General features: G+C 46.2%; 1 protein-coding gene across 1 annotated transcript in view; it reads right to left on the reverse strand.

The window, feature by feature from the left end:
• Positions 1-14,630, reverse strand: part of LOC144113272 (uncharacterized) — a 36,645-nt gene that overhangs the window by 4,895 nt on the left and 17,120 nt on the right. Inside the window, exons 9-14 of the mRNA XM_077646258.1 lie at positions 4,916-4,960; positions 4,784-4,828; positions 3,844-4,041; positions 3,247-3,453; positions 621-722; positions 96-233 (exon numbers count right to left, since the gene is read on the reverse strand). Of these exons, the coding sequence (XP_077502384.1) occupies positions 96-233; positions 621-722; positions 3,247-3,453; positions 3,844-4,041; positions 4,784-4,828; positions 4,916-4,960 (735 nt within the window). The remainder of the gene's footprint in view (positions 1-95; positions 234-620; positions 723-3,246; positions 3,454-3,843; positions 4,042-4,783; positions 4,829-4,915; positions 4,961-14,630) is intronic.

Below are 14,630 nucleotides of genomic sequence, written 5' to 3' on the forward strand. Positions count from 1 at the left end.
ACAGCCCTTGTTAAACTGCGGAATGTCTGTCTTCTCATGTGTGAATAAGGACTTTGTAACAATGAATGAACCCCACACAAAAGTAAGGCACTCACTGCCTTTTGCAGATGCTTTGATGCCTTTGTTGCAGCGACTGCATGGGATTTGGTTGAGCAGGATTTCCCTCCAGCATTACCAGTCGGAGGCTTTGGCTTGACTGGAATTGCTTCAATGATGCTAGCCAACTCAGAGAGCTGAGAAAAAAATTAATATAAAGGGTAAGTGGAAAGATTCATGAACAAATGTACTTAATCATATCATCTCACCATCAGGATGCTTTCTCTAGAAAAACACGCAATGCTCACAGAAAACAACCAAACTTTGACATCTATCAGAAAACAATGCTCTTTTACTTAAAGAAAGAGCTCACAAGTCGAAACAACTTATGCTGTACACGGGTTGGATAAACGAGATGAAATCTGCATTACAGTTTAAGGTTCTTAACTTTAGGAAAATGTCACTCTGGGATAAACCCCCACAGCTGCCACAGCATCACTCCAATCATCATAAGGCATACTATCTCAGAAATAATCCAAAATGCTCCTCTCAAACAACCTTGCGCGCAACCTTCAAGCCCTCACCGACATTTCACTCGATGTGCTTTCCTGTGATGGTTCAGCAGGCATCACCGCAACCTCAAGTCCGGGTGAAGTGCTTGAAGATGACTCAGGCTCATGCACAACCTGCAGTGTCAGTCATGGGCATTGGATCAAGCACAGAATCCTCCTCAGCTTGTGACAATGCTAAAACCTGGCTAAAACTGGTTTGGTTTGGTTTATGGGGGTTTAACGTCTCAAAGCGACTCTGGCTATGAGGGACGCCATAGTGAAGGGCTCGAGAAATTTCGACCACCTGGGGTTCTTTACATGCACTGACATCGCACAGTACACGGGCCGGTAGAATTTTGCCTCCATCGAAATTCAACCACCGCGGCCGGGATCGAACCCGCGTCTTTCGGGCCAGCCGAGCGCCATAATCACTCAGCCACCACGGCGGCTCTAGCAAAAACTGAACTCAGTGGCAGCTCGGAATGCTAGTTTAAGAGTGTGGCATCTAGTTCTATGTATGAGTTTTCATGCAAACCAATTGGCTAACATGTTGGGTGGCACATGACATAAACTGATGTTTTAATACTGAATGTACCCCGCAGAATGCTTTTCAGTTGACCTCACAAATGTGCAGGGTACGTTAGGCAAGGCACATCACTGAAAAGCCTTCCGAAGAAACTGAGTACTGCCTGACATATAAATGCGATTCCCTACTTTGCCGAGATTTTCTGAAATAGTACAGAGTGCAAACCGCAATGTTTCATTCAGCCTATGAAATGCCTGTTGCCTGTATGCTGGAAAACAACATGAACTGCCAGCCATATGTATGACTTCCTTTGTATCGGTAGCATTGCCAGTGCTGTTTAAGGCCATGAATTGCTTGGCTTGTCTGCAACATCATTCAGTGTACTTTCACTTCTACATTTATTGTATATCAATACCCAGCCTAAACTAATGCAACGGACCTACACAGTGCAGACTTCAATAGCATGATTGACATGTTTCTATCCAAATATATGCCGGCATGCATTTAATTATGATCAATCCATTATCCAGGCAGACAAACAGAGATAAGCAAAACACACAGGACAGAACCATGCATTCTTGTCTGCAGTCTTGCCTGGTTTCCTATCCTAAGCGCGAAAAAATTCTTACTCTTTTCAAAATCCTTCACTCAAACTTTCAAATGCCAAACTGATGCCCAGGAGTTCACATTACCAGGCCCAGGACTCTCATATGCACCTGCCTATACTTGCCAGCACCACCACACCAGTGGCCAGCACCCTATTTACTTAGAAAATAATATTTTGCTGCCAGGTATTACTCTGCTGCTGATCAATGCCCTAAGTCATACAGTAGGCCCCATCTGCAACACTTCTTAGTACATATCTTGATCAAAGTTACCCGATACTTTCTCTCAGGAGTGGGAGCCAATTTAGTGAAGGCTCCTTAACAGTGCTCTGTGGAAGCAGGTGCATGGCACTTCTTCAATTGTTCACATTTTCAAGAAAATTAAAGACCTACAGCAGCCTGTGGTGCAAACAGCGATAGTGCTTCTGTAACTGGGTGGTGGTAACTGTGGGCGTACGGCCTGTATGAATGCATGTAAACAAAAATTTTCGAAGTAGCTCTTTGATTTCACAGGGCACCTATGAGCTTGCCTATTCAATAACAAAACCGAAATAAAAACCCAACAATACACATAGTCTGTGCAAGTTGGAGTTACCTTGACTTGGGGGTATACAGTGTGCGAACATAGCAGATGTAAAGAAAGCTTTTCAAAATTATTTTCTATTTTCACAATGCACTAATAATGGCGGCCGTTTATTCACTGCTGACAAGTTTCTCCGAATTGCATAAGCTTCTTGTGCATTCAGACGTGCTTTCTGTGGGTGATAAAATTACTCAGAAATATAAAATCGTTCAAACTAGATAGTTTAGACAGCTCTACATAGAAGGCATCTCTCAAACAGCATAATAAGCGAACTGCGCACAATAGCAGATGACAGCACACAGGATACCTTCAGCCGACTTTGGTAGAGCGCCTTGATAGAGCTTCCTTTGGTAGGGTGGAGACACTCATTATCTGATTAAAAGGTGACGTTTTGAATCACAGGGGTTGCGCCGAACCCTATAATGAACAAAAAGATGCTAAAATTTATTCTGAAATAAATTTTCAGTGTAATGAAGCAGTATTAAATGCTCTCATGTGACAAAGACGAGGAAATGCTGAGTTCCGGAGAAATATTTTATTGTGGCTAAATGAGATTTAGCTCCAAAAACTGGAGATGTCGCCACCCTACCAAAGGAAACTATCGAAGCAACCTAGACTCCGGCGCCTGCGAGCACCCCCTATGTCTGTAAACATGTTGTTGATCTATATCCTTGAAAAAACATTATTAAAGCAAGTACAGTGCGCAGTGTCATGTACACTATTAATGGGAAGCAGGGTAGCAAGGGATAAAACTTTTGCCCATTAAGAAAACAATCCAAAAAGGGGCTGTATTGGTAGCTATGCTGTTTCAGCATTTGTTATGGCAACCAGGGTGCAACTATAGAGATGCTCTACCAGTGGCCTGTGGGGCTTCACTTTGACCAAAGCTACACACCCTGAGGAAGACGTTCGAGTGGGCGGCTAAATGTATGCTGCAGCCCTCACCACTCTGCCTCTAAAGGTGCTGCTTGCTGGCGCTTCTGCAAAAGCAGGTGCAATCAGTGATGGGGCTTGGGCCACGGAAGTGCTAGGCTTGTGTGGAGTGTGCAGAAACGACGATGTGAAAGGGCATTCCTGTGTCGGCATGCACTTGGGTACATCTTGTGGTGCTGCAGGCACAGGTCTGCTTCCCCGTTGAACAGCGGTTGAAGCCTGGTCAAAACAAAATGATCTCATTTAGCTGCAACAGGCCACCAGCGTAAACTGAGTGCAACTCTTCGTTACTTCAACAAGCTTTCATGCAAAGCAGCTTTTGAACTGTAGCCAAAGTATCAGATCAATTTGCGTAAATTGCAGTGTGAGTAATTTTGCCACCACATGTAATCAACCATTCACGACCACCACAGAAATGGATTATGCAACTTCTAGCTGCCTATATAAATTTCAGCCCACACAACCTTGTAAAACAAATTCATATTAGCCAACACTGGCACCCACCTCTCACACTTACAGTTGGTAAAATGATTGCATGCAGTTTAAGGAGCCCTGATCCAATTAGGGAACTACTATTTTCTTTCTCGCAATCACTGCTGCAGAACCTACCTGGAGGCCTGGGGTCACCCCTGCCCTGGCAGCAGTGCTGGCTCTCCTCATGAACTGGTGCTCTTCTTTGGCTTCCCGGTACAGATGCTCAATGCGCTCACGTTTCCGTGCTTCAGCGTCCCTTGTTTCAGCTATCTCGTTGGTTAGGCGGCAAACCTTCTCCTGTAGCTTCGACACTTTTGCCTTGAGGTGCTTGTTCTACATTTCAGAGAGAAGGAAGCGAAATGGCCATACCAGAGGCTTTGTGCATAGGCACTATTAAAGCAATGTGGGCTGCTTCCTGCTTCAAAGCAGGCAAGGGCTGCCACATGCAAAAAGACTCTTAGTGTCAGAGACCGGCTAGGGCAGTGCAAGTCTTCCACCTCTGTTCAGGTCTAGAGTTCGTTCTATGAATAGATTCTGACTCTAATCGACCAGACAAAGCTGCTACAGGCACTCATAGGTACAACTGGGGCAGGTGAGGGTTTTCAGAGACGTGGAAGAGAGGAGGAGAGGCAAAAAAATTGACTGATGACTACGATAGTTGGTAATGCGAGATTTGAGTGCACCTCTTCACCTGCCTTCACCTACCACCACTGGCAGGTGGCATGTTACGCTGCTAGCCACCTTCCAAGTGGCATTTCGCTTTGCTACTTGGACAACTGGCTACGCCAATATTGCCAAAGCCGAAGACGACACAGAATACAGGGAGGATGCACAAGGACTGAACTCTAAAAGGACACTAACAGTCTGGCTTTTCCTGCAACCACCCCCCTCCTGCACTTTTCCATCCTCGCAACATTAATGGCTGCACAGCACAACCCACTCACCTCCGTGGGTGCACCCCTTTCGCCCAAGCTTGCACATCCCTCAAAGAATTTTTCAGAGTGTGGACGAATTTATCTAGTGACAGCACCTTAGACTGTCAGGTTAAGTGCACAGCATGCACATGCTTGCTTACCTCAGTCTCGAGTTTAGCCAGTGCCTGTCTACTGTGCTCGGAAGGCTATGCAACAGATCAGACAATGATTGACAATGATTATATGCAGTTCTACTGTTAAGCTGACAAATGTGACATAATAATGGCACCTACCTTCTGGGCTATTTCTCCCTTTGAGGTTTTGAGAAACTGGATTTCCTGCACAAAGAGGATCGATACACTTAGCATCATGCTTGAACTAGGAAAACCTTGATGTACGCTGAAAGAACTGTATCGAGTAAAATGTGCACAAATTGCACAGGAAAGCCCTGCCCAACACAATGCAATGCACTTTCAGTTTAGAGGCCTACTTGAATTAAATTTTAAACAATCTAATCTGGCTGCAGCTTTGTAGAACACATGAAAAGAAATAAAACAAAATGACATAGTTGTCAGACGTGTGTTTCTCATTTCATCATCATCAGCCTTACTAAGCCCACTGCAGGGCAGAGGCCTCTCCCATGTCTCTCCAATTAACTCTGTCCTTTGCCAGCTGCATCCAGCCTTTGCCTGCAAACTTCTTGATCTCATCCGCCCACCTAACCTTCTGCCGCCCCCTGCTACGCTTACTTTCTCTTGGAATCCACTCCGTTACCCTTAAGGACCAGCGGTTATCTTACATGCCCTGCCCAAGCCCATTTCTTCCTCTTGATTTCAACTAGGATGCCATTAACCCGCGTTTGTTCCCTCACTTACTCTGCCCGATTCCGGTCTCTTAACGTTACATCTATCATTTTTCGTTCCATGGCTCGCTGCGTAGTCCCTAACTTAAGCTGGACTCTTTTCGTCAGCCTCCACGTTTCTGCCCCGTAGGTGAGTACCGGTAAGATACAGCTATTGTACACTTTTCCCTTGACGGATATTGGTAAACTGCCATTCATGATCTGAGAGAACTTGCCATATGCGTTCCACCCCATTCTTATCCTTCTAGTTACTTCCCTCTCATGACACGGGTCAGCTGTCACTACCTGCCCTACGTATTTCTTAATCGCTGCCGATTGTGAACTGCTGTTCCCCTGCTAGACTGTTGAACATTACTTTGGTTTTCTGCATATTAATTTTTAGACCAACCATTCTGCTCTAACTCATTGGTCATGATTTGCAGGTCACCTCATGAGTGACTAAACAAGGCAATGTCATCAGCGTATCTCAGATTATTCAGGTATTCTCCATTTACTCTTATTCCCAACTGTTCCCAATTTAGGCCACAGAATACCTCCTGTAAACAGGCGGTGAATAGCATTGGCAGAGATCGTGTCTCCTTGCCTGACGCTCTTCCTTATTAGAATTTTATTGCTGACACGATGGAGGACAATAGTAGCTGTGCAGTTGCTACGTCGAGGCGGCGTTCGACGTGCTTGGGCTGGCATCACTGACGGCGTTCGACGCGCTTGGCCTGGCGTCGCTGGCTGCGTAGTACAAGCTCCCCGTCCAAGCGCCCGTGGAGGTGATGCCGGTGTTGTTGGCGTTGGGGGCACCACCCGGATGGATAGCAACAGCGCTGGAGACAGCCCTGGCCGTAGCAGGTGGTAGTGTCCTCCGTTGACTCCCCGGAACGGGCTCAGGCACGGCAGGAAGTCCACGATGCGATGCCGTAGAACGTGAGCTCACCGGAGCAGTAGCCGGCGTCGCTCTCTTCCAGCCGATGTGTCCCTGACCCGCCAGACCCTGCGCTTCTCTGCTGTTCCCCCCGTGCCTCGCTCTCACTCGCACTTTTATAGCCTCCGTGTTAGTCCACGTAAGCCTTGTCATCGTCTTCTTCTCTTCTCCACCACCGAATGCTTCTTCTTCCTCTTCTTTATTTTTCGGTTAATCCACGTCGTCTTCCTCACACCTCTTTCCTTTAAAATTTAATTTAGGCTCCTTAATATATGTGACAAGGGCCCCCTCTCTCAAGAGTTTTTCCATGAAAAACTTCTCATGTCATCCTCATCTCCAAGCCACCCAGCCAACCGACTATCTTCTGTGGCGATTCTGGACCCAGCACCCACCACACCGCAGATGTCCGCACAGAGTCCTTAATAAACATGTTCGTGTCCACAACACACTCCCTTGTATAATCACATAACACTAACAATAGCAACAACAACAACAAGATAAATCCCAGAGATGCATTAACACAACAACAATAACAACAAGATACATCCCAGAAATACCTAGAGCTGTTCAGTTAGCTCTATCTGTATACAAGTCTAATTTGCAACATATGACCTCCGTTTTGCCTGGCCCATCCGAAAACTTCTCCCCCTTGATTTGGAGTACAGCTGTAATCCTCTGTCTGCATTCAAATTGGGCTTCTTCAGTACCTCATCCCCTCCTGCGTTTTTCTTCCCACTGAACGTGGGCACCTCGGCAGCATCACCTGTCTCCTGGGCCACTACCGCACATGCTACCTTGGGGGCGTACCGTACGGGACCCCTTTCTTCGTATTTCTTCAACATATTTACATGGAAAACGTTCTTAGTATCATCTATGAATAACTCATAATCCATGTCCTTTTTCTTCCGCGTCACAAGGTACGGGCCCTTCCATTGCATCACTAACTTATTATGATCCGTGGGTAGCAGAACGAGAACCCTGTCGCCCGCATTCAGATTCCTGTGAATGGCTTTCTTTTCATAATATCTCTTATGGCGTCCACGCTCCTTTTCCAGGCCTTGATGTGCAAGCCTGCATGTTTCTTTCAACCTGTCCCACAACTCAAGAACGTACGTGTATGTTGTTTTGAGATCTGATTCAATCTCTTCATTAGCCCACAGCTCCTTGAGTAATGCAAGTGGACTTCTAACGGTTCTCCTACACAACATCTCGAAGGGCGAGAAACCAAGACTTGTTTGTGGTACGTAGCGGTATGCGAACAAAAGAGCTGGGAGATATCTATCCCAACCAGTAGGCCACTCCTGGCTCATTTTCTTGATCATATTTTTGAGGGTACCGCTGAACCGCTCTACAAGCCCATTACACATGGGATGGTAAGGCATCGTCAGTACCTGCCTTCCTGACAAAAGGCGGTTAACCTTCTTCATTAGTTCAGATGTGAAGTTCGAGCCCCGGTCACTCAAAACTTCCCTCGAGAACCCATAACGCGAAAACATTTCCACGAGACCCTCCGCCACCTGGATACTGTCAATAGTTGTCAATGGAATTGCGTCAGGATAACGAGTGGCCATGTCAACCAGAGTAAGCACATATCTATTGCCTTTGGCGGATACTGGAGAGATTGACCCCACAATGTCAATTGCCACTCGCTGAAATGATAGGTCGATGGCTGGCATCTTGCCCAGGGGTACAGGACGAACTCTTCCCTTCGGAACTGTGCGCTGGCACACGTCACATGAGCGAACAAAGCGCTTAACGTCACTCTGAACACCCGGCCAAAAGAACTCCTCGGTGATCCTAGACACCGTTTTTAGAACAACCTGGTGTCCGGCCATAGTGGCGTCATGTCCTAAGCATCGCACGGTCTCTCGCATATCTCTCGGTAACACCAGCTGTTGGACCCGCCTTCCTGAACTAAATACGCATTCCCTGTGCAGAAGACCATTTACCAATTGATATTCGAAGGACGTACGACTTTTCTTTCTTTTCACTTTTTCCCCCGACTCTTTCGAAGCAGGCTTTCAAGCTCAGGTCTTCTTTTTGCCTAATTGCAATTTCGCCCGGTGTTACGCTCAAGCACATCATAAAAGGAGTAGAGAGCGGACGCTGCGTTGCTTGGGCTGTCGCTTGAGCTCTTGTCTCCACTGCCGACGAGAAACTGACTGCACCCGTCTGAACTGTCGCAGGCCTTTCCTCCTTTGGATGTTCTTCAACGTCGAGCATCCTCCACTCGGGATCGGGTTCTTCGACACTTCTTGCACCCGTAATGTTTCCCAAGATGAGATCGTAGATGGGTTGGTCTACGCATTTTGCCACTACCTGCCCAGTATAATATGGCGTGGACACTAGAGTCCTGGCTTCAGGAAGGTACCTTACTGTGCTATCTACAAGAGTGACGGCCGACGCTTCCCCTGTAAGATCCTCGTCCTTCACCAGGCTTCTCCGAACCAAGACTGTGTTGGCTCCGCTGTCTCTAAGCACCAATATAGGACGGTCCCCTATTTGCTCAACCACCACTGGCATTGCTGCTTTCGACTTGGGTGTTCCACTCACTGCCTCATTTTCCAGCGGCGTTTGCTCTCCTTTCAGTTGTGGAACTTCGGGTGGCGTGACAAGTTCTACCCTAGAGTCGACAACGCATGCAGCTCGGTCCTGCATTCTGTGTCGGCACTCATCCAGAGTATGACCCCTCCTCTTAAAACCTTGACACACAACCTGTGTTTTTTGGGCAGTGCTGCTAGTTCGACAGTCAGCTGCACGGTGTCCCACCTTGCCGCAGAGAAAACACCTTACTGGCGCCTTAGATGCACCGCCATATGCTCTTGGTTTTGCCGCATCTGTCTCTAGGATCTTTTGGGTTTCCTCCCTTGCCTTACTCAAATTTCTTAGCCCTTGAGCCTCGAGGAATTGGTCTGCAGTGTCGGCAAACTCTTCCAATGAACACAACTTTCTTTCTTTCAGGAATAGCGCTAGCTCTGAGCTGCAACACGTTAAAAACTTTTCTGTGACCAGCTTGTCACGCACCCCTTCAAAACTCTTTTCTGTGTTTGACATATCAAGCCACCTATCAAAATAGTTGGCCAGCCTGCAGGAAAACTGCTTAGCGGTTTCCGAATCCTCAGGTTTCGCGGTGCGAAATTTCTCACGAAAACCTTCTGCCGTAAGTAAGCCTGAATCTTTGGAGGAGCGCCTTTTTGACTTTCTCGTAGTCCATGGAATCAGCAGCAGGCATCCTTCCAAACACATTCAGCGCCTCTCCAACTAAACACATGCTCAATGCCGTGGCCCATTCATTGCGCTCCCAGCCTTGCCCCAAAGCTATCCGCTCGAATCGTTGCAGATATGCGTCCAGATCATCTCTTTTGTCATCGAAACGAGCCGTCGGCTTCCTTGGACAAACTCTGGCCGGTCTAGGAGATTCTCTACCCGCTAAGGAACGCTGATCACTGTCCGTGATCTCCTCATATCCTCCAGCGACATGCGCCTGTTTCCACAAAAGAAACTCCTTCTCCCGTTCTATCCTTCTTTTATCCTGTTCTTTTGCCTCGCGAGCTCTTCTAGCTTCCCGCTCTTCTGCCTTGCGAGCTCTTTTATCTGCTTCGCGAGCGTCTGCGCGTGCTTGCGCCCTTTCCTCTATCTGCCTCCTCTTTCTGCCTCTTTCCCTCCTCGTCATAGAGATGCATCGCCTCTTCCTTGCTTAAACCTAGCTTGAGCGCCAATTCGAACGTTTTTGCCAAATCCATACTTTCTGCCGTCGAGAGATCGGAAAGATCCGAGACAAAGAAGCAAAAAAGAAAATGAATCCTGGCACAGGCTCGCCAATTATCTTTGTCACAGATCACTCCTGAGAACACTCGGACCGAAAGAATGGACTAGGCGACAGGTGTACCCACACAAACGCACATTTAATACACCCTATGTGACACACACTAGAACACAAAACTAATAAAACTAACACAAAACAAATACTATAAATACACACGGCCCGGGCACACTGCTACCAGCGTCTACTACTAGCGTTCTACTATTAGCGGTCGGCGTTCGTGCTCACGGTTGGTTCGGTGTGGCGGCGTTGTATGGATCCAGTAGGCGGCATCAAGGCGGCGTTCGACGCGCTTGGGCTGGCGTCGCTGGTGGCTTTCGACGTGCTTGGGCTGGCGTCACTGGCTGCGTAGTACAAGCTCCCCGTACAAGCACCCGTGGAGGTGATGCCGGTGTTGTTGGCGTTGGGGGCACCACCCGGATGGGTGGCAACAGCGCTGGAGACACCCCTGGCCGTAGCAGGTGGTAGCGTCCTCCGTTGACTCCCCGGAACGGGCTCAGGCATGGCAGGAAGTCCACGATGCGATGCCGTAGAAGGCGAGCTCACCGGAGCAGTAGCCGGCGTCACTCTCTTCCAGCCGATGTGTCCCTGACCCACCGGAGCCTCTGCTTCTCTGCTGTTCCCCCGTGCCTCGCTCTCACTCGCCCTTTTATAGCCTCGGTGTTAGTCCACGGTGTTAGTCCACGTAAGCCTTGTAAGCCTTGTCGTTGTCTTCTCTTCTATACCAATCATCTCTCTCCACCTCACCGAATGCTTCTCCCCCAATCATCTCTTTCCACCTCACCGAATGCTTCTTCTTCCTCTTCTTTATTCTTCGGTCAATCCACGTCGTCTTCCTCACACCTCTTTCCTTTAAAATTTAATTTAGGCTCCTTAATATGTGACACCTACGTATTCCTTTATCGCTGCCAATTGTGAACTGCTGTTCCCCTGCTAGACTGTTGAACATTACTTTGGTTTTCTGCATATTCATTTTTAGACCCACCGTTCTGCTCTAACTCATTGGTCATGATGTGCAGGTCACCTCCTGAGTGACTAAGCAAGGCAATATCATCAGCGTATCGCAGATTATTTAGGCATTCTCCATTTACTCTTATTCCCAACTGTTCCCAATTTAGGCCTCGGAATACCTCCTGTAAACAGGCGGTGAATAGCATTGGCAGAGATCATGTCTCCTTGCCTGACGCTCTTCCTTATTGGAATTTTATTGCTGACACTATGGAGGACAATAGTAGCTGTGCAGTTGCTATAGATATCTTCCAGTATTTTAACAAGGCTATTCTACACCCTGATTACGCAATGCCTGTATGACTGCTGAAGTTTCCACTGAGTCGAATGCTTTCTTGTAATCTATGAAGGCTATATGTAGAGGTTGGTTATATTCTGCGCATTTCTCTATCACCTGATTGATAGTGTGAATATGATGTATTGTGGAATTCTCATTTACAGGTGTTCAATTCACTAGACGATGCTTGCCCTTTGTGTTGGGTCACTGAGTTATCCAACAAAGCAGACATGATGTGGACTCTTCTGCTTTACTCGTCGCTAGCCCTTCCACTCCTTTTCAGTGTGTGCCCCTTGTTTGGAAGTCATTTTCTTAGGTAAAATATTAATGCGACATAAAGAGGCTCGCAAATGCAAAAGACGGGACTACATACTACTGACAACCGATTATTTTATTGAAAAACAGATAATGTAGGGGTCATTTCACACCAAACGTCTCAGACGTTGCGCTCGACTATCTCCAGATTTTTCAAAAAATTCATGGAAACTTATCCTAATGTGCATAATCAAAGCCCTGAAATATTTTTTCCGAAAAAAATTTGTTCGTGACGTGATGACAGTTTGAATATTTAAAAAAGGCAAGAAACCAGGCACTGCTCAATAATTAATAAAAATTCAAATTTTTAGAAAACCCTTCACAATTTTTTTTCATTCATATTTGCAGATTATGGCTTTTGATATAACTCGGGGCATGCAGCTTTAGAGACCTGCATGTTTGCAAGCAAACGAGGTGGTGCGGCAGTTGCTAGCGGGCTCGCGGTAGGCACAAGACAGGGAGTAGCGTCACGGAGAGGTGTTGAGTGCTGGTTTTCAAGACTTGTAGGCGCGTTATCAGTTTCTGAGAATCACAGCAATGGTTGATGCTTTGAACTTACTAATTTCTCGAAGTACACGAACTCGCATTGGCCACATGCCGCGTATTCAGAGAAATAGTTCGCCACTGTGTATTGTTTATATATGTGGTTAGTATGGCTAGTAGCAAACAGAAAGCATTTCTGACATTGATTTCTATGCTAGGTATTGAATAAGATAAGTTTTTGACACTCTGCACTTGATGGAATGATTTTACTTTAGGACAGTACAGAGGGGAAAAGTTGGCATTGCTTCGGCGGAGCAGACGTGCGCTCACCATCTGTTGACACACATGTCGTGCTATGCAAAAAGCAGAGACAGCGTCGTGTCCCCGATCTCCTCTGTCTCGCTTGAGCGCTGTTTTTAGCCGCAAGATCATGCACCAGCCAGGCCGACTTCTCCCCTTGTTAAACTGGTAGCTTTGGTGAAAATTTTTTGGTGGAATTATTTTCTTTGCTAGCCCTGGGGTTTGTGATGAAATATTATAGCAAAATATTCAGAGAAATTTAAAAATTACGCTTTTCAGATGCGTGGTCATCGAAAATTTGAGGTAATTTCTTTGAGGTTTTGTTAGATTTCAGTGCTGCATTTCTTTGATCAAAGCGAAAGTGAAAATGCCATAAACGAGGGAATAAACTTTAAGGTCCGTTTTCTGACCTTTCACATTTTCTGCGATTTTCATCACTCACCCCTTCGTAATTTCATAACAGATAAAAATAGAATGTTTCTATTTGTGGCAAACGATTCCTGAGACACTGAGGAGTGTAATAAATCTCTTGTTTTTTTTTTCTACATGTGCAGTACTGTGCTAGTTATTTTTGTAAGAAATGTTTCATATAAATGCATCCATGCCCAAGTACTGATCATCTAAAAAAAGAAATAATAGCGTCATCCTATAGAAGAGAGCTTTGTGAACATGCTGGCATAAAAAAATTTCCGCACTTTCTACTCAATTATTTAAGACCTTAGGGTGACTTGATGAGGGTGTTAATTATAATTACCCAAGAACTGCACCAGACATAGCTAAAAATAAAACGCATTACTGAAACTAGTGCAGCAATTTCATAGCTGCACCAAATTTCGTTACATATAACATGTATAAATAACGAAAACACCTTTCACTGCCGTGTCCCCTCTCAATCTCGCCGCATAGTCTGTTAGTAGCATGCCTGCTTTTTTCCAAACAAGCTTCACGATCACGTACTACCTCATGAAACATGACACATGACATGCAAGTTTTATAGAACTTACGAGACTTCTTTCTACTCGAATTAAATAGTTACATCAGTCATATTAAGAAACAGTTTCAAGTAGATAACAAATGTCATAAAATGCACCATTAAAACACGCTGTGCTATTAACAAAAGAATGCATTCCTTGGGGGCCAGTGAACCTGCCGGCACCTCCGTGCACACCGCTTAAGGTGATAGATATGTGTGCAGTTACATATGTGCTTTTTTTCCTTGCAGAATTATAAGCATACTATAGCGATGTTCTGGTGAATGAATGCAGTAACTCACATGCTATTAAGTACATTGAGTGGCAGTGCCGATCGACGCCCAGACTTCGCGCTTTAGTACCGCAGTCCATTGTCTGTTAACCAGTTTCCTAATGCGGTATTTATCTGTGAGAAACATATCAAGGCTAATTTAAATTTTTTTTATGCTACTACGCGGATCCAATTGTGATGCAGCTAGTCAATACACACTGCCTCTGCAGTGTGCAGGCATCATGCATCCGCCGGTAACTGCGGCAGCTGCGATAGGCACGGGCAGGCAGAACCTGTTTTGCCTACCGTGCGAAAGTCGCTGCTGAAATCAGCGCCACGGCACCTTCACGACGTGGGGTAAAGGAGGCCTATAGGGCATAAATATTTTTCAAAAATTGGAAAAAAAGTATGAAAATGTTTCATTTTTGTTGTTTCTTGTTTTAAATATGAACTTTCTCTGCTGTCCCATAGCACGTCGTTCTATCGTCATCCTCCAGCGAAATCCCGCACTCCGCAAACAGCCACATCATGACATTGCGTGGAACAGCTGAAAATTTTCCTCGCTGCAGCTGCCACACCTGTATCACCCGTTGCGAATGTCGAACTTGCGGCCCGACGCGCGGCTGTTCGTTTCTTCAGCACAAAAAATGGCAGCCATCTTGAATGTAGCCATGAACAAGTGCCGGTCGCATGCCAGACCTGGCAAATGATGACTGACAAAGCACTACATTAAAAACTTGTGAAACATGGCCGGCAGTAGTCAAATGCATCAGAGCCAAAGA

This window comes from Amblyomma americanum, chromosome 1 (assembly GCF_052857255.1).
Source record: "Amblyomma americanum isolate KBUSLIRL-KWMA chromosome 1, ASM5285725v1, whole genome shotgun sequence".
Taxonomy (NCBI): Eukaryota; Metazoa; Arthropoda; class Arachnida; order Ixodida; family Ixodidae; genus Amblyomma; species Amblyomma americanum.